At 31.9% G+C, this 22,914-nt stretch overlaps 2 protein-coding genes across 6 annotated transcripts; both read right to left on the bottom strand.

Moving 5' to 3' along the window:
• Positions 1-9,043: 9,043 nt before the first annotated feature.
• LOC125192407 (transcription factor bHLH148-like) lies at positions 9,044-10,876 on the bottom strand. The gene is made up of 3 exons (XM_048089946.1): positions 10,661-10,876; positions 9,481-10,096; positions 9,044-9,239 (listed from the first exon to the last, which is right to left on the bottom strand). The coding sequence occupies exons 2-3, from the start codon at positions 10,048-10,050 to the stop codon at positions 9,162-9,164; spliced, it is 648 nt and encodes a 215-aa protein (XP_047945903.1). The 5' UTR covers positions 10,051-10,096; positions 10,661-10,876; the 3' UTR covers positions 9,044-9,161.
• Positions 10,877-15,617: 4,741 nt separating this feature from the next.
• On the bottom strand, positions 15,618-21,169 carry LOC125197468 (biotin--protein ligase 1, chloroplastic-like). 5 transcript variants are annotated; one of them, XM_048096210.1, is made up of 10 exons: positions 21,037-21,152; positions 20,414-20,595; positions 19,791-20,275; positions 19,164-19,225; positions 18,932-19,080; positions 18,243-18,339; positions 17,762-17,807; positions 17,181-17,253; positions 16,517-16,593; positions 15,618-15,672 (listed from the first exon to the last, which is right to left on the bottom strand). In XM_048096210.1, the coding sequence occupies exons 3-10, from the start codon at positions 19,880-19,882 to the stop codon at positions 15,630-15,632; spliced, it is 639 nt and encodes a 212-aa protein (XP_047952167.1). In that variant the 5' UTR covers positions 19,883-20,275; positions 20,414-20,595; positions 21,037-21,152; the 3' UTR covers positions 15,618-15,629. The 5 variants fall into 5 exon arrangements, with proteins under 5 accessions (XP_047952167.1, XP_047952169.1, XP_047952168.1 ...); XM_048096212.1 differs by having other exon boundaries at positions 20,414-20,589; positions 21,037-21,142; XM_048096211.1 differs by having other exon boundaries at positions 20,414-20,622; positions 21,037-21,141.
• Positions 21,170-22,914: the final 1,745 nt, after the last annotated feature.

Below are 22,914 nucleotides of genomic sequence, written 5' to 3'. Positions count from 1 at the left end.
ACTCCTTAAGTAGAGTTGATGAACTTATGTGAATTTGTTTTCACTTAGTTTTAAGATTATACTCATGTTGTTTTAGATAACAAGGAGAATGCCATTTGAGATCATTATTTTTGGAAATTGCAATTTTCCATTATTTTATGTTGGAATGATGTTTGTATTTTTCTAACCGTACTCACTCCTATTAAAAATGAATGGCACAAATTTATTACACAGATTAATTTATTCATATATACACCACAAATTAATGCTGATGATTAAATTAATGTATAGGAAGGATATTTAGGTTTAAAGCTATGAGTAGAGTGGTCCATTTGATCTTCTTTGTATGGCTAATATTTGTGTAAGAAAAAAGACCATACACATGATGTTAATTAATAACTCTCACATGGGTCAATTTATCTCCATCTAAACTTTTATTTTTAATTTTCATCCCAAATTGGGGAATCATCCCTAACTTTTATATGATTTTGATTACTCTCAAGATTAATTGCGTTATTTCATCTGCATGCTAACTAAATAAGTAACATTTCTGTCACAAATGTCATAGCCAACCATTTATGTTGAAAATCGAATTACTTAATAGTATGTTTTTATTAGCTTCTAAAAATTCACCTGATAAAATTATTGCAATGATAATAATATTAATCTTTATCTAGTAAAAAAAAAATATTTAAAATCGTGATCACGCTTGCTAATAATATGTAATATCATTTAATTCAATACACAAAGTCACGACAACTCTAAAACATGACTTACTCTCATGACTTGGGATTCTGTAATAATACAAAGTATTAGTACAAGAAAGAAATAAAAAGTTCCTCTGTCTGGTAAGGAATATTGCAGGTGTATAAATAATTTTTTCTCGAATTTACATTATATACGCTAGAGCCTGACACAATTTTATTGACTTTTGGTGCACCATACAATTTGTTTTCATATATCTATACAACATCAATTTCTAAACATTTTGCAGGTCATTATTTTAATTTTTAAATCCTACTTGACTTGGTCGTGTTTTAAATTTTGTATTATATTATGCAAATTGAAACAAGAATTCATGGATACAAATCATTATATAATTCAACTGACTAAAATTTTGTCAAATACTACTATATCATGCAAATTGAAAAAAGAATTCATGGATAAACGACTAATGTTTTTGTCAAACAAAATATGCACGCTTTAGTTAATATTCTTAGTTTTATCTAATTAAAGAGTTGTATTGCAAATTATTCCTACATCGGATTGTCATATACGTGAATGTCAATCGACAGTAGTAGCGACTAGCGAATTCATTAGCACAATTCGATCAATACACTAAAAGCAATAAATACTATTTATGTCAAAAATCAATTACGAATCTAGATCTATATATTCTTATCTCTAGTTTTCACTTCGTATCATTAGATGATAATAATAACGATCTAACACTACTTGAGATAACCCATGTTCTCATAGAAATATCAAGAATTTTATATGTTTTATTGATATTAAATGTAATATTATTGTAAGATATTGCAAAAAAAAAGTCATATACATAATTTTTAAAATGGGGTGTATCTGATAAAAAGGACTCCATTTCCACTTTATATATGCAGAGTGAATCAGTGAATCTTTTTAAACAAAAAGTTGTCGTCCGAATATAATAAAAGAATATATCAGGGAATCAAGAGAATTATAATAAACTAAAAAATAAATATAAAAAATCAAAGAGGTTGACATTTACTCGTCTAGAAGTTTGAACACTCACCGATGATTGCGGCCATATATTATCCCTCAAAATATTTTTAACTTTTTTTCAATTTTACAGGTTAAGAAAAGAAAATTATTAAATCTGTCAGAACATGATAAAAAGGTCAAAGTCAGCAGCTGTTTCTGTCCTAATTAAATATATATAACTACATAATTCAAAACAATAATAATACTAATAAATAATTCAAAAAATATTTGATCTTGTAAGGGTTTACGCGTCAAAGACATTTGACGACAAATGAAGTCCAGACAAAATCAGCCTTGTTTTGTGTGCTTCTCACTTATATATGCTTATTCTTTGTGTAAAAAATAAAAAATCCAACTAAGCTTTTTTTTTTGTAAAAGAGTATTTCGAGTGACAGCTATTTTCACCCATCACTTTCCTAGCACTAATTAAAAAGATGATTTTTCCTTCTTATTTGCAGGCGATTTAAAATTCACCAAATTTGTGTTTAGATGATTGCATATAATTTGATTAATATTCGAAATTTGACTTCCTTGACCGTGCGAATTAAAACTTATAGTCTTGAAAATACTTCTTTAACATAAATATGCCAATTAGTTTTATTCCATCTACCACAAAATAGTACTCAATGGCCAAAATATAAAGTTCATAAAATAAATTATACTAGTACTTATATAAATTTTAACTTTTAGAGGATTTATTTACAAATTATAAGAATGGGCCAAACAAATTATACTACTACTAGTTTTGAAGAAAATTCAACCAACCCATTGATTTAAAGGCCCAGGACGGATAAGAAGAAGAAGAAAATGCTAATTTGGGCTTTCTGTTGGGCTTCTAATAGTAATCATATGCGATTATAAAGGAATGAACTTTACCTAAAAAAGTAAAAAGGCTTTATAGAAATAATACTGGGCTGTCTTGTAGGCTTTGGGTAGGAATATAAATTACTTTTATGTTTATTAAGATAAGGATGATAATCAGACCAATTAGTTTGGAGTTCAAGCCTATACGGTGTGGTAAATGAGAAACCATTATTAATTCTGTTTAAAATAAATTCAAAAAAATAGCCGATATTACCCGAGCCGCTCAGTGATTCGACCTAAGACTCGTTGGTCAAATTTACATTCGATATATTTGACTTCAAGAATACCAACTTCGTTATGGATATATAGTTATTGTTTTGAGTTATACATATATTTTTCTTGTTCACATAGCCCAAAAATTTGAATGAATGATATAGTTTGCTAGTTAGGATGATGCTAGGACTACGTTAAGAGTAACTTTCAATTCGTCTACATAAAAACAAGCCAAAATGATTAAGTCTAGGCTATATATCACTTCCAAATTATAATGGCGACCATTTCGATTAGATTGTTATGCTAACACATTCAAACAAAATTTTGACCTAATTCACTAGGCGATAAATTGAAGAGAGACATAGAAAAAGGGATCTATACAGGAGTATCAAATTATTAATCATGATCTTTGAACATGCTAATACGATACGATATGGCATATATAGAAACGAGTCAGAAAAATTGAGGTTGTAACAGCATACTTACAAGTTAACTACAAAGTTCTCATTGTTGCTATAAAAAATACTGTATCAAAATAAAAGCAGGCATGTCAATCAGGCTAACCTATTTATTTTGGTTGGTCAGTTCATTTGGTTTCCGACTATTTTCTGTTCAAGTTGTTCGAGTTTGGCCCTAATCCTAACTCATTCAATTCGAGCTAGCCCGTTGAACGATAATGTTTACGAAAACAAATTAAAGGTACATAAGTTTTTCATAATTATTTTCTTGTAACAAGGTTAGTTATTGTTTCTCAAATTCAAACATTTAATTTTTATTAGATAAAAATAAATATGATTTCAACATTAATATTCCAAATAATTAATAAATTAAGTAATATGAAGTATTTCGTTGGTGTCATTCAACATAAATAATAATCAGGCGACAGAGAAAATTATACTAACTTATTTTTCAAGTATGAAAATCTTATTCTCAAACACTCCCTCCGTCCCGCTCTAAGTAGAATATTTCTTATTCGTCACAAAATTTAATGTAATGTTCTATTGTGACTTAAGTGAAGAGAGATCAAAGTGATTGAGAGAAATTTAAAAAGTAGAGAGAGTGATGTTTTGATTTTAAGAAATGTGTCATTTAGAGTGTGATATCTTAAAAAATAAAATGTGTCGCTCAAAATGAGACGAAGGGAGTAAAAAAAATCTCTTAGACGAGCCAAGCCACTCGATTTCAGGCTACTTTTGGCTTGAACAAATCGAGCTTATTTATTTTGAGCTTGAAAATTTTGGCCCTAGTCCACATTTTTCCTTGTGTTATTCGGATCGACCCATTTTGGTTTTTCTTTTGGACATCCTTTAGATTTGATATTAATTAGTTATGGTGTAATTATAAAATTGGAGCTATCCGAATGAGAGCAATATTCGCACATGAATATATCTATATTCGTCGAGTGAAATCTAAGTATTAATTATGATTCAATTAGGTGAACTTAGAGAGATAAGTATTATTTTGTCTTATTAATGTCCATAATAAAAATCAGGATTTATTATTAGTAGTTTAAATGTTAAGTAATGTCATTGACATATGTTTCTTGTCTAAATTTTGTAGCATGGTATGATTGTGTAGCAACTAGCAAGGCGATTCAAAATTTCCAATAAATTTCGAAATAATATATTTGGGGGTCGAGGGAATGACAATGATGAAAAGCTAACCCATGTTTGCATTTATTTGGGACAATATGATAAATGCAGGATACTTTTGCTCACTGTGTAAGTTATCACATGCAATTTGGTGCTACATCAAAGTCTCATGTAGTTAATAATTAAATAAAACACAATAAAATCATGCTTTGCACGAAAACAAACTAAGTACCACTTTTATCATTACCATAATCACTATGAAACTATCTTAAAATTGTACTGTAAGGATTTATTACTAAATATTATCTTGTGCATGAAGTTAGAAAGTCGTTCTCATTTTTATAGTAATTGTCATTTAAATCATAAACTTTGATTAACAAGAACATAATTATAAAATTATAATTTTACAGTTGTTTTTTTAACCATTTTATAATGGTCAAAATTAAAATTAATATACCAAAATAATAATGATATAATAATATAATCAAGTCATTAGAATATATAGCTTATGAAATATGGATATGTACGTAGGGGTGCGTTAAAATGACAATACCTCTTAAAGTAACATCATACCATCATTTCTAGCTAATCATTTGTACACGTGGACGAATAATCAGCTGTCATGTTGCAATCATAAAAAATGCTTAAGGGTAAATTTTCTCGGCCAACAATATCTAATACACTAGACAACAATATTCAATACACTAGACAACAATTTACAGTAAATTTTTCTCGGCCAATAATATCCAATACATCAGACAATAATCTACAGATTACTATCTAACGTTTATACTATTGTTGTTTAGTGTTTATAATATTGCTGGATATGTGATGTCACAATATTACTTTAAGAGATGTTGTCTTTTTAATACTGTATATTATTGCATCACAAAATTATAAGTACTATATTTCAATAGCATCGAGTGTACTACTGACATATTAATTGTGTTATGTTAATGTAGATATGTATAATTGCATCACATTCAATTTTTAAATGGAAATGCCATTGCTTAATGTGGATTTTTTATGCTTTTGTAACATTTAAACACATGGTTGCCACTAAATCTTGATAGTGAGTGGAGCCCATAGTCCTGCCTTTATGATTAATTTTTTCTATTTTTATAGTTTCTGCTCACTGGATTTTAATCACTTTCTTGAAACTGTCAAACTTAATATTTCACCCAATTTTTTATTGATTTTGGGACCCAATTTTGGGCTGACCCATGTGCCTTGGTACCTTCTTGTCGATCTAAAACCTCTATTTAGGGTTTCCATTTAGATACTATTATATGAAATTTAATTCATAAGTCATAATTATGCAGATAATATCATGTCAAGTGGAGGTAAGGACAGGGTTAGTGATTATGTCTATCTTAACTTTTGTGATTAAGAAGTTTTATTTGTTCTATTATTGACAAGCCATAGGGCATGCTACAATTAATATGATATAACTATATAATAATGAAGGATTACTTTAATATTCAGATTTACATATGAATGTTGAATAATCATTGTGTTATACTATGATTATGCATCTCTAGCTAAATAGTTATGTAAAGACAACAAATTCTATTTTTAGTGCAGATATATTTATGGGTATGTGAACACATTATTTTGAGAATATTTCACTATTATGTCCTGTCATGTTTTATGGAAAATTTCCAAAGTTTTTGGGAGGTAAAATAATGTGATTTTTTTGTTGAAGATGATGTGAGTTAATTATGCATAAAACAAGGAATTATATTAAAATATATCTTATGATTCTCGTGATACATGTATTTTTATGCACCTAATTATAAATCCTATAGCTTTATTTTCAACTCTTACAACAATTTTCTTATTGCAGCATGTGCAAGCAATTAAATGTTTAGACAGGTGCAACATGTGTCACAGCAATGCCCTAACCACTACCATTGGGCATTGAGCACAAATAACAATATTGTTAACTACAACAAATAATATTGTTATTCAAAATTATTTTTAATAAGATTAACGACTCTGTTATCTCTTACCCTACTACCTATTCGCGAGCTACTATAGATCAAGAACTTATATTACTAATAGTGTTATTCAAAACTAATTATAAGTAAAATATTTTAAATAATAATTAATCAACATTTGATATTTAAATAATTATAAATCATAATTATGAAATAAATTCCCTCGTAATGAATTTTTAAATAAAACTTTGTCAGTAAAAACAATACCCCATCTACTCATCGAAGTAGAATGAACCCCAAGTTAAAGTAAATTCATATATGTGAAGTAGAATGAACCCCGAAGTTAAAGTAAATTCAAATATGTGTGAGGTTTCGTCGATGAACATCTGAATTCAAATTCGTATAATATTGTCGGTTTTGACCTAGATTTATATGGTTTTATTTTTTGGAACACTTCCCAAAAGATTTTATATTAATGGAGTTGGGGTAACCCTTATCTGTCCTCAACTTTTTATTTATTTTCTGATATGCGATATAATTTACACTTTCAACAAATCTCCCCTCAAACCAAGAGCACATAGATCACAAGTTATCATATCTCTTGATCATGTCACACAGGAACAGTGAAGAACGTGAAAAACAATCGACCGAAGCTCGAGCCACACATGCTCGTTCCAAGCTCTGATACCATTATAATGGTTCGTCGATGCACATCTGAACTTGATATTGTACACTTTAACTAAATTTTCACAGTTTTATTCTTGAGATATCTTCCAAGATGCCTCATATTAGTGGAGTTAGAGTAACCCTTACATGTATAACAACTATTATTTGTAACTTTTTTTTACTTATTCTTTGATTTGGGATGTGTAATATGAAAAAAAAATAATTGGAGAACACCAAAAGTGAGACAAAATATCTGTACTGAGATGAAGACTCATCGGATTTTGGTTTATTATTTTAGTTTTTCTATTCCTTTCTCTTTGTCACATTATTTTGTCATTGTAATAAGATTTTATGAACTTGTAGTTACTCTCTTCCTTTTGGGCATTTTATATTATATTTTCTCTTTTTCATATATATAAAACAAAAATGAAAAGGTAGAAGATTTAGTGTTGCACATGGGTGGATGGAGGCAACATGTGCTTTTGTGGATGAAGAAGGTAGCAACATGTGCTTTTAAATCCCTTTCTCTCTCTCCACCGCTCATTTGTCACAATATCAAATATATTTCCATTTTATGGTCCTGTTTTCAATCATCACTTTCCAAAGTAAAATATAAAAAAAAAAGTGTACAAATACCTAAATCTAATCTAGTGATCGATGAAATCCACATTAAATGAATCAATCTCCTTTGTAGTCTTTTTCGTACAAAGACGTTTACATTACCCACATTAACGATTCATCATGTCATACAACATAAATATGCCTTTCACAAATTAATGACAAACATGTAAATGTCAATGAAAATCACTAGGTTTGAATTAAACCACCATTGTCAAACACCTTGTTTTATGAAAGCTATCACAAAAATAATTGCAAAAGAAAATTCACGTGTGTCATTTTCAGAACTTCATATGTCAATAATAAAGGGCATGGCACAAAACAGATTTCTTAACTGACTCTACCTCTCTTCATTACCAAAAGGCCCCTACACATTATTACACTATCTCAAAAACACATGCATACCCACATTTTTGTGCCCCATTTCCATCATTATACAATAATATTATCCATGTAAATTCTGAGTTTTAATTTTGTGTTTTTTAGAGTTAATATGAATCATTTAACTTGTGATTAAGAGAGACTTCAGGTTTTGGAGCAAAGATTGTTACAAGGCTTGTGTTGTTGCTCTTGTTGTTTCTTTGGTTCTTTGGATGTTGTACGTTTAGCCTGTCTGCTGGTATTTGATTGAGGTGTCGTTGTACTCTTCTGTTTTTGGTTTTTGCGTTTTGGCATTTGACTGCTTGACTTGAACCTTTGCTTGCTGCTGGCCGGCTCGAGCCTTTCTCGATTTATCCAAAAAAATTTGGGATTAAGAGAGTGTGTGACTAATTAAATTCAATTTTAGAGAGTTCATTAGATGTTTCATGAAATTTTAAAGTAATTGGATATTTTAGGGAGGAAGCTAAAATAAAATAAAGTAACTGGATATTAGAAGGAGATAGCTAAAAGAAAATAAATTTGGAAGATTATATAAAGGCAGTGTAATATTATAAAAAAGGGTAAATTGTTAAACAAATTATGAAATAATGATTTATTTTTTAATGATCACGTCCTTCCATTTTCTGGCAAATTGAACATTGATATGGAAGTTAGTTTAAAATATGTGGACAAAATGATACTAATATGTAATGAGTTCGAACTAATATTTTGTCCATATACTTTAAATTAGCTACCAAATTATTATATACTACATAATTTGCCAAAATATAGAAGAATTTGATAATTGAGAAATTTTCCTTTTAATTACTACTACTATTATTCATATTTTTTTAGACGTCATGTTAAATAAACTGGTAAAGACTCGAAACATAAAAGTTGAGGCCATGTGAATAAAGAAGATTAACGTGATTCCTTCCACCTAATCCACATTAGGCCATCCTACTTATCCCCATTTAAAATAATTCTATTATTAACATTATCATTATCTTACTCTATTATAGACACAATGCTTATCCACGTATTCCAAAGTTTATCCAAACCAAAACAAAATTCAGAGAAATATAATTCACATTAGGAATTCAGGATATTCATAAGATGGAAGAATATCCGACTAGTCAGAAAATCAGAAAATAAAAATTAAAAAAATTAAAAAGAAAAAATAAACATTTTAGCTGAGTTGCGCCGAGCTGCTTGAAGACGAGCCTGAACCGGTTAGGAGCTCGGCTAATGCACTCATGGCTCGCACCTACAAAAATACCAGAGCCACAATTAATTAATTAATTAATTAATTCCACAAATTACTCTTTCAATACAAATCACAATTTATCTGCTAAATTATGCAATAGTATAACGCCATAAATTAGCAAACAACATCACATTTCATAGTTTACTTTGATCACGCATCAAAATATAGCGGGTTTTGATCTAAGCAAAACTAAATTTAAATACAGAAACGCAGAACAATATTATACGTAGGGCGTGTATACCTGCATTTGGAGAGCGGCAATATAATCCGTCGTCTCCTCCAAAACCACCGGAAACGGTTGTTTCCGGCAGCCGGGAATTAACCGGCTCAGCACCCGCGCCTTCCGCTGAAACGCCGGAAAACACTTAGATTTAAGCCTGAAGACGCCGACCTTGGACTTCCTCCGCGGCTGATAGCCGGCGGCGGCGATCACCGTCATCACCTTGCGCTGGCGCTTGGCGATGTTGTTCTTCTTCATGAACTTGAGCTTGAGCCGGCTCGTCAGGATCGCGCGGCTCCACCGGGTGCGCCCCCGCGCCGTGGCGGCCAGGACGCCGTACGCGGCGTCGCGCACGCGGCGCGGAGCCGATGATGAAGGCTCGGAGCCGGATGAGCCGAGCCGGACCTGCTGCAGCGCGTGGAGCAGCTTGGAGGAGTAGATTTGCTGCTGAGCGTCGGATTGCCATTGGATTTTGGGGGTTTCGGGTTGGATTTGGGGATTGTGGTGGATTTTCTTCTTCTTCTTTCTTCTGGTTGATGATCTGTCGGGATTTGCAGCTGGATTTGATGATGACATGATCGATGCCATCATTTTTTACCAACTTTTTACAGTTCGATTTGTGATTCGAGAATTTGAGCTGCAGATTCAATTAGGAATTTATTAGAGTTGGAACAAATTCCAAGTAGATTCAGAAAAGTGTGATGATTGAAGTAAATGATCACTACAAAATCAACAAAATCAATAATCACGAATTAACGAATTACAATACGAAACAGAGCAAACAACAAATCACATAGAAACATCTACTATAAAATTACCAGAACGCAGAAAAACGGAATTAACGCCGAGCAGATTCAAATGCGGAGCGATGAATGAGCGAAACGAAATCAATAAAGGAATATCCACAAATCACGATGTCGAAAAGAGTAACAAATCGCAGAAAATCATCTAAAAACTAGAACGAGAAAACGGAATCAATGCCGAGCAGATTCTAAAACGAAACGATGATTGAACTAAACAATGGTGACACAGAAACAAAATCAATAAACGCGAATTCACAAATTACATATACGAAACAGAGTAACAAATCAACAAAACAAAACAGAATGAAAAAAGGACCTAATTCCGAGAAACATGCCGATTTCTCCTCCAATTAGCGAAAATAATGCAAACATAAAAACATAATCGAATCGATCATCACCTGAAGAAATTGAGAAGCGATTTCTCCGATTACGTTTCCGACTGATTCAGCTGCGGAGATGAATGAAATCTGGAAGATATATGTGAATCTATACAATACAACAAATGAAAATGGAGTTATTGGTAGTGATGTGGGGGAGAGTTGGGTGTGGAGAAGATATGGTGGGATAGTGGGAGTAAAGGAGGCTTTAACGGGGAAACCGGAAAATGATTCAGCAAAATGCCATGTTCATCTCCTTTATAGACTTTGCACTGCTTTTTCTGGATTATATAATATATAATTTTTATTTTTATTTACGTATTTTCAGTAAAATACTTCTTTTATTGATTATGCGTACTTCTATTAAACACTTGCATTTTGTTTTAGTTTGCATATTTTGAGTGAAATATATCACTAGCTCGTATGGAGCTTTATATACTTATTTGAATCTCAACTATGTGTGTAAAATTAACGTTAAGGTGTTTGCTTAATTTTTTAATTAGATAAAATTGGGTTTTATATATTTGATCTGGTAAATAGGGTTCGATACTTAACCTCTGGACGATATCACGTCGGATTTATTATGAATTATGAATTTTCACTTTCTCCTTATAATAAAATTAATACTGAGTGATCTCAATTTTTTTTAAAACAAGTTAATATTGAGCAATCGAACATAAGAAGACTAGATGATCATCCCAACCAAGTCTATTTCCGGGCCTTATGATCATCAAGTTAACCTTACCAATCATTTTATTGAATTTATAATAGCTAAAAATTTGAATATTGAAATATTCTCATAGGATTACAAACCTTATAGCATAGCAAGATATGTATGTTACAACTTGCATATAATATAGCCAAAAATTATTTGGCTTTTTAGCCCTAAAATGTTACAAATACTATATTAACCTTATATAAAACCACAATTGTTGGGGATTTAAGGCCAAAAATGTTACAAATATATCAACCTTACAAATAACCAATATGCACTGGGCTTCTTAGCCCAAAGAATAATGTTGCTTATCTTAATAGTGTTTCTTTTTTAAAGAAGGATGATTTTTTTCAATCTCTGCAAATTGAAATCCTACCAACGCTAAATATTCTAAAAAATCACGACTTGTAGCCTCGTAGCCTGATCAGCCCGATTAGCTATGTGGGCGGGCTTTTTAGGCCCATTTGTCTATATAGTTTGTGTCTTAGTTTTGGCCCATTTATTAATACTACTATAAGTTTTTGTAGATAATAATTTCCAAGTTCATTAATTTAAAGCCAGTGCTCCACTTAAATGATGTTGTCATATAGTGGCATTACTAGTAACATTGGCTGCCACTATAAATATCACAAAATAGTAACTAAAATTTCGCCTATTTATAACCTCACCTCAATAATATTTTCTATAACACACTAAAAAATATATTCCCTCTCTTACTTTTTTAAGATATTGCTTCTTATCATGAAGAAAAACGTCCCCGTCGTCATGATCCTCGTCTTTTCCTTGATCCTCGCAGCTATGCAAGATCAAGCGAAATCCGATGATACCATTAAGAATCGTCGGTTATTAGGTGACGTGGGTGGGCGTTACTCGACTGATTTTCATCGAAATATGGTCGAGGCTAACAATGCCACGGGAGACGAGGAAGACTCCGCGCCAGAGAATAACACTCATCGATTGTTTTCAAACCAGAAGCCTCCGAGTAATCGTTAGGGTTCATCTATTAACCCTAGCTAATGTCGAAAATTTAAGGAATATATTTATAATGAAGTTTGTGGTATGTATGAATGTCTAAGTTAAGCATCATGCAGTGTGCTTGCTTGTAACAAATTAATGTGTGGAACCAATTAGAGTTCGGTTTGTTCCAAATGTTTTGGTATTTTGAATAGTTGATCTATGTAATTATAAGCTGTGTGTTTAACACAGTTTAAATGTGTACACTTTTATTAAAATTATTGTTGATCCCAGCTTATTTTATTTATGACCCTTGTCATAATTCCGTTTAATTCAATATATTCATTATAGTTGTGGCTTTATCAATCTATTCCATTACAAATCCTCAGGTGTGGGAAAAACTAAGTACCTATCCAAAAACTAAGTATTCTATTACCCAAAAAGCTTTCATATTTTAATGTTTAATAATCAATTAGACATATCTTTCACTTATAAATTTGTTTTAACATTTTTTTATATCTATATATATATATTATTTAATGACACGAAGATGATAGTTGAAATTATTGTGGTATTAATATATACGATAGACATGATTGATAGCATATAATTTATGGAATCATATTGTATAACAGAATCTCTATGATCTAAAATTGATTTTCAAGTTCATGTGTATTTTATTTTATTTCACATGCTACTAAATTTTATGAGAGATTTAAGAAAAATGATTAAATTCGGTGACTTTTTCAAAATTTGGAATTAAATTTATTGATCTTTCAAATTATGGGATCCAGATATACGAATGTTTCAGAATAAGAATTTTTTGTTTTTTTCTCTTTCTTTTTCTTATTATTTTATTTTTTCTGTACGAGAAGTAAAAGAAATGGATTTGAACTGTACGTGGATAATTTGGTCAATTCATAAATATTGTGAGGAAAATAATAAGTAAAAGAAGAGAGAAAAAGAAAAAGCAAAAATCTCCTATTCTATAAAATTTGCATAACCCAATCTCATATTCTAAAAAGTCTAAAAAATTTAATTCCAAAATTACAAAACATCAGCAAATTTGATCATTATTCTTAAATCTCTCAAATTTGTATGGCTCTAAATGGAGCTGACTTCCGTTAAGTTGACGAAATGCATTTCATTACAGCCATGAAATCGGATACTATTAAAATACTTCTTGTCCCATATGGACAAAATAACGATCCCGATTTCTTTAGATAAGTAAATAATTTTTGCCCATTAGAGCATCTATGATCATTTAATATAAATATAGTATCAAATAATAAATTTACTCTAATTATTAGACTAAATTCAAATTTAAAAGAATGTTCTCTATCTAATTACTACTCTATTTCTTTTACTTATAAAATTTTAAAAAATAATTTGAATTTGTTTTAGCGTAAACCCAAAAGTTGATATATTTTATTTAAAAATAGATTTAAATTTAATGTAAATGCTTGGAGACGTTGTTACAAGGTATTCTAAGTAGGTGAATGACTCAATTGTACTATGATATCAGAGCGACTGTATGTCGATGATGAGTTTCTTTGTTGCAACTTGTAAGCGTGAAAGTTTGATGGCCATTATGATTCATAAATGTACATGGACTAATTGAAAACTCCCTGTTCCACGTTGACAAAATGGTGATCACGACTCCTTTTATAAATAAATAGATAATCCTCCTCTCTTAAAAGATCTTTTAACTGGATAATCCTCTTCTTCCCAATAATTTTACTGAACTTGAAAAAAATCTGCCATTAATCACTCTAAATTAAGAGCCTTTTATCCCTATACGTCATCCTTTGAGTGCTCCACCACAAACTGTACTATTTCCAGCAGTGCTTTCGATAAGACCAATGTAGCCATTATAGGCACATTAACTTTTGAGTGCTCCAATATCAATATAATTAATTAATAAGAAACTATTTATATTATTACAACAATATGCAGAAAATATAAACTCATTTTGCAATTCTTAGACACCTTTTCGTTGCCTAGGATTTGCTTTGGAAGCTCATCATAAGACTGATCGAGATCTCATACTAATTTTGCTATTTTATTGGATTTGAGTTTTTATCACTTTGATGAGGTGGTCTCACACGAGATTAATATTGTCGATATATATCACGTTGTTATATACTCCTAGCTACAACTTGTTAAAACACTCAAAAAAGTGCTAAAACACTAAAAAAGGTGTTAAAACATATCCAAAATTTGACATGATTAAGAGCAAGAAAGTGAATTACCCTCACTAATTTACTATTTACTCACACATTTAAATGGCGCATTTGTTTTAATTTAGTGCTCCACTTCTCTTCTTCCATACTAGTGGCAACCTACTATAAATATATAACTGTATCCACTTCTCTTATTCTATCAAAAATCACAACTGGTCTGAAATTAAGTAAAATATTCCAAATCAACGAAAATGAAAATCTTGGGTTTTATAATAGTGGGGTTTTTGCTTATGGTAGGAGAATTCCAAGTTGATGCAAGAATACTTAATGGTGAAGGTGTTGAGGGAAGAATCCTGGTTGATGAAGCTTCTGAAGCAGAAGATGGCACCGGATCTGGAACAGAATCGCACCGTCTCTTCCCGGAAGAAGGCCGACCGCGAAATGTTGACTCTCCTCGCCACCGTCGTTAGAGAAAGAGTCTTTCTTCCAAAAATATGTGAATGTGAATGTCTCTTTGATTTCTCATAATTGTTGTTAAGTTTATATGTAACATGAGTGTTTGTTCTTTGTTTCATGAAGAGATTAACTGAATCTCTCTTTTGTCATAATTGTTGTTAAGTCTTATAGTGTGAGAATATCAAAATTTGTAATGTCTTTCTTTGTATCTTAATGTTAGTTTCTTAGTACAAGAAGGTTGTGTTGTGTTAACCTCTTTATGGTTACGTATCACTAAAATCGGTTAATTACGGTTTGTCATATAAAGTCTAAATTTAAATGACAAATGTAATAAAACGTTGGAAGAAGCCGAAAGAGAAATATTACTCCCTCTGGATCCTAACATAGAAACTTTTGAAGCGGTATGAATTTTAAATTCAAAATTAGTAAAGTTGGACAAAGATAGAAAGAAAAATGGAAAATGAGTCTCCGTCTCACTAGAAAAAAAAAGAACTTTTCCAAAATGAAAAGTTTCTACTTTTAAATGAAAATTTAAAATATAATAGTCAAATTAAAATACAGATAAAAATTAATAACACAAAGTCGATCCTGTTGAGTTGCATGTCTTGTTGGAACTAATCATTCAAAATCAAAGCTTGTCCTTTTTCGTCAAAGATGGCGATGGCCTCCGAATGAAACTTGTTCAACCCAATTTCCTTCTGACCAGTCCTTGAAAGAAATCGAAACTGTTACAAAGTAAGAGCATCACCACACATGGATACAAAAAAAAGACATAAATGCATACGACGAAATAAGTAATGTGAGGGGAAGTAGTGGCATTGTTCTTCTTCTCTTTCCATTTGTGTGTAAAGTTTATGAAGAGAGCACAGTGTTTGTTAGGTAGCGAGGCGAAAGGTGCTTGTTCCTGATGGAGATTAGATCCATAGAAACATAAGTTGGCAGTCTAGTTGTGATATCTGATAGTAGTAGTAACGCTGGAATCCCAAAGGAATCAATCTAGTATCTTTCTCAACTTCTTCTTCTATCCTTTCTTAGGTATGTGAAGAATATTTGCCATTTGGCATTAAGACGAATGCAACAGAAATGCTAGCTACAAACGACCAAGCACAGGTACATCTTCTAAATCATTTAAATCAAAAAACAGGACAAGCAGGAAACATCAAATCAATGATCTAACTTGATCAAACTTACAAACAAGTTCAGGGTAATTTTAGAAAAAATAAAAATAAAAAAGAGAATATCACACACTTCTTACCAACCTGAAAGCTGAAATCAACTGCATTATATTTCACTGAAATTGGAAGGCTAACAACGAGCATGGCTTGCTAAGCATAAAAAATAACTACTCCTACTCACTAGTCTATTTAGACCAGTACAGTAATTTCAATTATTCAGAGGTTTTGAACAAAAAAAAAGTACTATTTAAATTCTCTAGCTACATAAAACATATTGATTTCAATTTCAATAATATTCCTATTTTAGGAAACTATATTTGTATAAATAAGCAGACTATTTCATGCTTCTGTAGTCATACTAATAAAGATTAGAAATAGCAGGATCTATGTGTACCTATTTCCATCTGGATGAAGCTCACATATCTGACCATCATCAGTGGCAGCCAATAAATATCCAGAACGTGTCAAGCCCTGAGAAGCACAATTGGACAATAATAACAGTTAGGTCACTGTTATTGTAACTTCACTTATTTTACATCTACTTTACACGTTAATACTAGATAGGCAGATATTTTTTGTAAACAAAAATAATAGGTTTCCCATATCTGTGCAGCTTCAGCAATCAAATGAAAGTAATAGTAAACACAAAAGGTTTAAGAAAAGCAAAGAGCTATTGTTAATGGATGCAAGCTAGGATTTCTTAAAATGTGCATTCTATCTTCCTTCAGAAAAGAGCTCTCAATAATGACAATTCAGAGGGGTGGCACTGTTAGGTTGTTAGTTCACTATATTATCTCTGTGAAATTATTCTCACATTAAAGCTGTTCAAGTGTAAATTCGTTGCCGAATTGTACTGAACAACCAAGTTGATTTTTCAAAGAAACTGACATTTACCTTATATTGTTTCATGTAAAGTTAGAGATCATTAAACAAACTTTTCTCAATGAGATTGTAAGAGGACAAAAGCAAACTAGATGCTCAGGTGAATTGAAGAGTTTTTCAAATAAAATCTAAGGATAAATTGGATAATCTTGTGCTTATGTTTCAATAATATTCACCTGGATTGTGACAACATTTTCAGAAACTTGGTCTTCGCTCTCATTCTTTTCCTGTACAACAACTCGCTGTCCCCTGCATGCAAGTTACATAATAAGAAGCAAGAAAACCACCACATCTATTAAATCATTGTTAATAAATATTCAGGCCATATCTTTACAAGATTGGAACCTTTATACTCGTATATCTCTTCTTACGAATCAAAACCTAGGCATAAACTTAGATGAAAACATCAGATATTTTCCTGGTATTTCCTTTTACGTAGGTCATCAATAAGCATGTTATACAACTTCCATAAAACAATTGGAAAGTATCTATATATGCACATTGATGGCAGTCAATCTCTAGTCACAATTATCAAACCTTGTTCAGGGAATATAAGGAAATTTGAAAAATAACATATAAACATAAAAATACGATGACTTTATATTTTTCAAATTTACTGATAATATTATCAACATAATCGCACAATAGACAAACCCAAACATATTTTCGTAAACTAGATACAAAAGGTTACATGTTATTTCTTTCTCAGCTATAATCGATATGGCTTGCGCCAGGAATCACCACTTTATAGTCTTACCTGTGAAGCCATGTTTTGTAGTAGAGGTTCTCCAGTGCTTGAAAGTCTACATGACAAAAATAACCATATAATGTTCATTATGTGTCTAGATAAGTTGAATTGATAAGCAGGTGTGAAAGTGAAAAATTAACCCAAATGGAATTAAAGAGTGTCATACTACCATACTTGAAAATTAAATTCTAAACATCAAGCATAATGAAATTCACAAGACCTACTCTTGTGAATTTGGTTGTTCAATGGCACAAAATACATTGTCATTGTTGCCTTTAATTCATTTATTGAACTGAAAACCAAAAACCATGCAGAGAGATTTGAACAAAGAGATGATTCTGATACCCAAATATTTTTTATGTCGAAACCAAACTCTAGATATAAAAGAATATGCACCTCAAATGTGTAATTCACATAGCACTTTACAGCCACGCAAGATAAAGAAAAAACCTTAATAAACTAGCAGAGAGTTAGAAGAAAAATCGATCACCTTGGCTGAGGAATATATCATGAAAGACCTCGAATTTATTAAAGAAAGCTGATATGATATCTTCACGTTGTAATTGATTCGCAGCATATCCCAACCTCTGCAGAGCAGCATTCAAGCATGTTGTTGGTTTTTGATTATCAAGCTGATATGTTTTTGTAACTAACATTAAACTAGAGACTTTTGTGCTAGAGCTGAACTGCTGAAGTACTTGCATAGTAACTGCAATAAGAAACTATTATAACAAACTAAGTTTGCAACATAACGCGACATCTTAAATTTGAATTAGAAGAAAGGATAATCCACCTAAACCTAATTTGGATCTTGATTGGAGCATGCATGAAAATAGTATTTTGATCATCCACTTAGCCTGAAATTCTAATGAACGACTAATTTCAGGCTACTCCTCAAAGATATCATCGTTACTGGTTGCCACCAGTTGATATGCAAAATCTTTATAGGCCTCACTTATTCAATTTGCGAAGCATGATATATGATTCGCGTATCTTTATTACCGATGTCAAATTGTCTATATCTATACAGGGTTAAAAGTTGAGCACTGTTTCACATAGCTTGGGAAGCTAAATAGTTTTATCATGTAACTAACAGCACATTTCATAACCATGCAAACGATGATCTATCATACTTGCTTTTGGCAAATGGACACAAGCGAACTTAGAAAAAGCACTTACATTTCTTCGACAGACATCATTAACTGCTTCAGTCATAGCCAAAGAAACCACATACTGCACAAGTGGTACCACTCTCCCATCCTCCATCTGTATTGTGAATGAAAAGAGAAGGCATCCCTTTGGTGATTCCCACACATTCTTCGACCGGCCTTGAAACCCGAGCCAGATGCAATCAACAATTACACATAACATGAACAGATAGATGCATTCCAACGCACAATGTGATCAATACCTCTGCCCTTAAGCTGCACGTCAGTAACACACATAGAGCCAATAGGCAGTTCACCAAAATTACTGCCCAAAAATACGTCAAAACAAAACATCACAATTAGGTCGTCATATCACAATTCACAAACACTGATCGAGAAAGATAATTGAGCTATACTCGTTGATAGGCAGAGATTCCGAGGTTTTGCAGAGAGAAAAACGGGGGAGGTTTTATTAGAGAGAGAAGCGAGAGGAGCTGGTTACAAAGAGCATGGTAGTGAAGGCGGAGAAAACAATTTTCAGCTTTAAACATTCAAAAGGCGGGTCGGGCCTAGTTAAGCTCTGCCCAATTAATAACGGCCCGGCCCGTGGACCCGAGAAAAATAGAAACTCAAAGCATCTCTGGTGACGGACTTCCCACTAGGACTTCCCACAAAAACTTCCAGCCACATTACTAGGACTTCTCCTGCACTAGGACTTCCACTATGACTTCCCGCAATAAAATTAAATTCACAATTATTCAATTTACGGAATTAAAATTTCGACAACAATACGGGAAAATTCGAATACTTCATTAAAAAAAATTACATAATACTTAAAAAACATAATTAAGATAAAAATTACATAATCATAAAAAGTCGAGAAATACAACCCTCGGCTCTCACTCCCCCTCGTCCTCGTCCCCGTCGCCCGTGCCGCTGCCGCCTCCGACGTCCCCGCCCCCAATTTCGACGCAATAATCATCAATGGGTGGCATTCCTAATTCGCGCCGACATACATCGATCACATCCTTGCACATCCTTTTGTACACAGGATCGTGCGTGCTATACCACTCATGCATGCTCTGACTCAGGGTCTTCGTTAGCTGCGCGCGGGCGAGACGGCCGTAATCATCTGGGGATTCAGGGGCCTCCGATTCGACCTCGAAGGACCCACTGCGGCTGCCGCTTCCCCTCGCCATCCGCCGATGGATCGGCCGAGGTACCGCCGCCTGCCGCCGCCTCCTCCTCCTCTGCCGTAGCAATCGATCAATCGCCTCTTCCACAGCGACATCCAATTCATTCTCACTATCACTATCACTATCACTAGCACCTCCGCCACTACCACCCGCACGACTACTAGCCATTCTAGATATACCTGAAAATAGAGTTTAGAGAGAGAAACTTGTCAACACAGTGGTGTGTATGAAATGAAGTTCAACGAACCGTATTTACAGACGTATTTATAGAGTTTAAAAAATAAATAAATAAATAAATTTTAAGTCGGACGTCCGACCCAGGCCACAATGGCGGACGTCCGCCCGCCCGCCCGTTGCGCGGATATCCGAGGATGTCTGACGTCCTCACGGGACGTCCGTATCCGAGGCGATGTGTTCCAATGGCGGACGTCCCGGTCGCCCGTCGCGGAAGTCCGACGTCCGCCGTTGGAGATGCTCTAAATACCCTTTCCCTCTGCAACTTTACACAGTAGCGAAATTCGAGTTTCTGCGTCAGTGGAAGAACCTCAACCAAGCCCAATGACGGACTACATAATATCTTTTGAATTATTTATAATGCGATTTTAGAAATGCTACTTCATAGTATAATTAAAATAGAAAAAAATGATTTTACTTGCTCTTAAATCATGATTAATTACATTAAGATTGATATCTCAATTCGAAAATATAAAGTTCCTTAAATTGCAAATATAAAAACAACCATACTGGAAAACCCATCCCAAAATCGTCATTTTTTTGAGTTTTTGAACACATCTTTGCAGTAGTACTGTAGCACGACGCAAAACTCATCCGAAATTGCAATTGAGCCCTTCCTTTTTGATGGTATTCGAAGAAGACAGAGATGAGAGATGCACAGAAATGGAAAAATGGAAAAGAAGAATTAGATGAAGAAACGACTTACCTGATTATGGAGAGCTGTAGATGGTTGAAGAACTTGTGAAGAAAATTTGGAGATACAGCAGCCACAGAGGGAAAATTACACAGAAAGGGGAAAATTTGGGGATAAAAAAAAGGGGAAGAATGGGCTAATTAATTACATATATGAGATGGGCTAATTAATTATTATGTGTATAATGATATTAGACGGTTTTATCAATATTTAGATCAAAAGGATAATTTATGGAGTATTATTTTATTTTATATAAATTATTAGTATTAATTATTTATTTGTGTTTTAGCTAATTTTTCTGTGTTATCCTATGTTTTATATAATTATATGATGTCTTTGAATGTAGTGTTGAATGTTACTCCTATTATAGTATGTTTGATGTAGTATAATTTCAAGGTGACTTATATTTTATTGAATGCATAATATATTTAATATATATATACATTATAAATAATTGTATCAAATTATTTAATTGTATTTGAAAAATTATTGACAAAGTGTCATGGGGTGAAGCTATAATTTAAATAAATATATAGTTAAAATTGAAAAAGTAAAAAAGTAGAGTGAACTACATAAATAGTATCTGATCTTTCACTTTCGCACGTAAATGGTACCTGATCTTTATTTTATATCGCTTTTGGTACCTATAAATCACATTTTTGGTACCTGATGCAATTTTCTTCCCAAAATGCCCTTGAAACAAATACATTTTCTCATTCATGCCATAAAGGATATTTTAGATATACATAAAATAGTACTAAAAGTGATATTTTAATATCTTCTCTCATTCTCCTCACTCTTTATACTATTATTATTAATCAATATCAATATTATTATTTTGATGTTATAAATTAATAATTAATTTATTTTTAATATCATTCAAATATAATTAATTATAATTATAGTTATAATTATATTTAATTTTTATAAAAATATTATTGTTATAATAGTAAAAATTAGTAGTAATTAATAAATTATAGTATAATTATATAATTATGAATCATAAAATATTATGTAATAATAATTGTGAATTGTATTCATAATGATATAAAGAGTTGAATATTTTTTAGTTAGGTGTTTCAATCTTAAAATGAGTATAAAGTAATTTAATAAAAAATATTCAATTGATTTAATTATTTTAAATAATTAATTTAATTAGACATTTTGTTCTTGATTTATATTATGAATGCAATTGATGTATGTATAAAAAACTAAAAGGAAAGAAGATAAAAGAAAAAAGAAAGAAGAAGAAATATAAACTAAGGAGAAAAAAGAAAGATAAATTACTATAAAAAGAAGAAAATGAAGAAAAAAGAATGAAGAAGAAACTAAAAAAGAAATAAGAAAGTTAGAAAAAATAATCACATATTTGATACTATTTAATTGAAATTTACAAAAATATCATCCATAACAAAAAAAATCTCATGTTTGGTACCTATGGTTATTTTTGTCACAGGGTACCAAAAACGATATAAAGTATATCAGATACCATTTATGTGCAAAATTGAAAGATCAGGTACCATTTATGTAGTTCACTCAAAAAAGTAAGTGCATATGTGTAAATAGTTGGAGTAGAATTACTTTTTGATGTGATTTGGGTTTGGGTTTGGTTAGGGATGTCAATCGGGCCAGCCCACCGGGTTTCGGGTCAATTCTATTCGGGTTGCGGGTCAATCGATTGCGGGCTAATCGGTCTGTGATTTTTTCGGGTTATAAAATATCAACCCTAACCCTAAAAAGCTCGGGGTTCGGGCTAGCCCAGCGGGCTAATCGGGTTGCTACCGATAAAATTAACATGCGTTCAATCCAATAAATAATGATAAAAATTAGTTATATTTATAAAATGTAAAATATTTAATTATGATAAATTTGACATATATGCTTAAACTC

Source organism: Salvia hispanica, chromosome 6 (assembly GCF_023119035.1).
Source record: "Salvia hispanica cultivar TCC Black 2014 chromosome 6, UniMelb_Shisp_WGS_1.0, whole genome shotgun sequence".
Lineage (NCBI taxonomy): Eukaryota > Viridiplantae > Streptophyta > Magnoliopsida > Lamiales > Lamiaceae > Salvia > Salvia hispanica.
The sequence above is the reverse complement of the archived record's forward strand: the minus strand, read 5'-3'. Positions and strand labels throughout refer to the sequence as shown.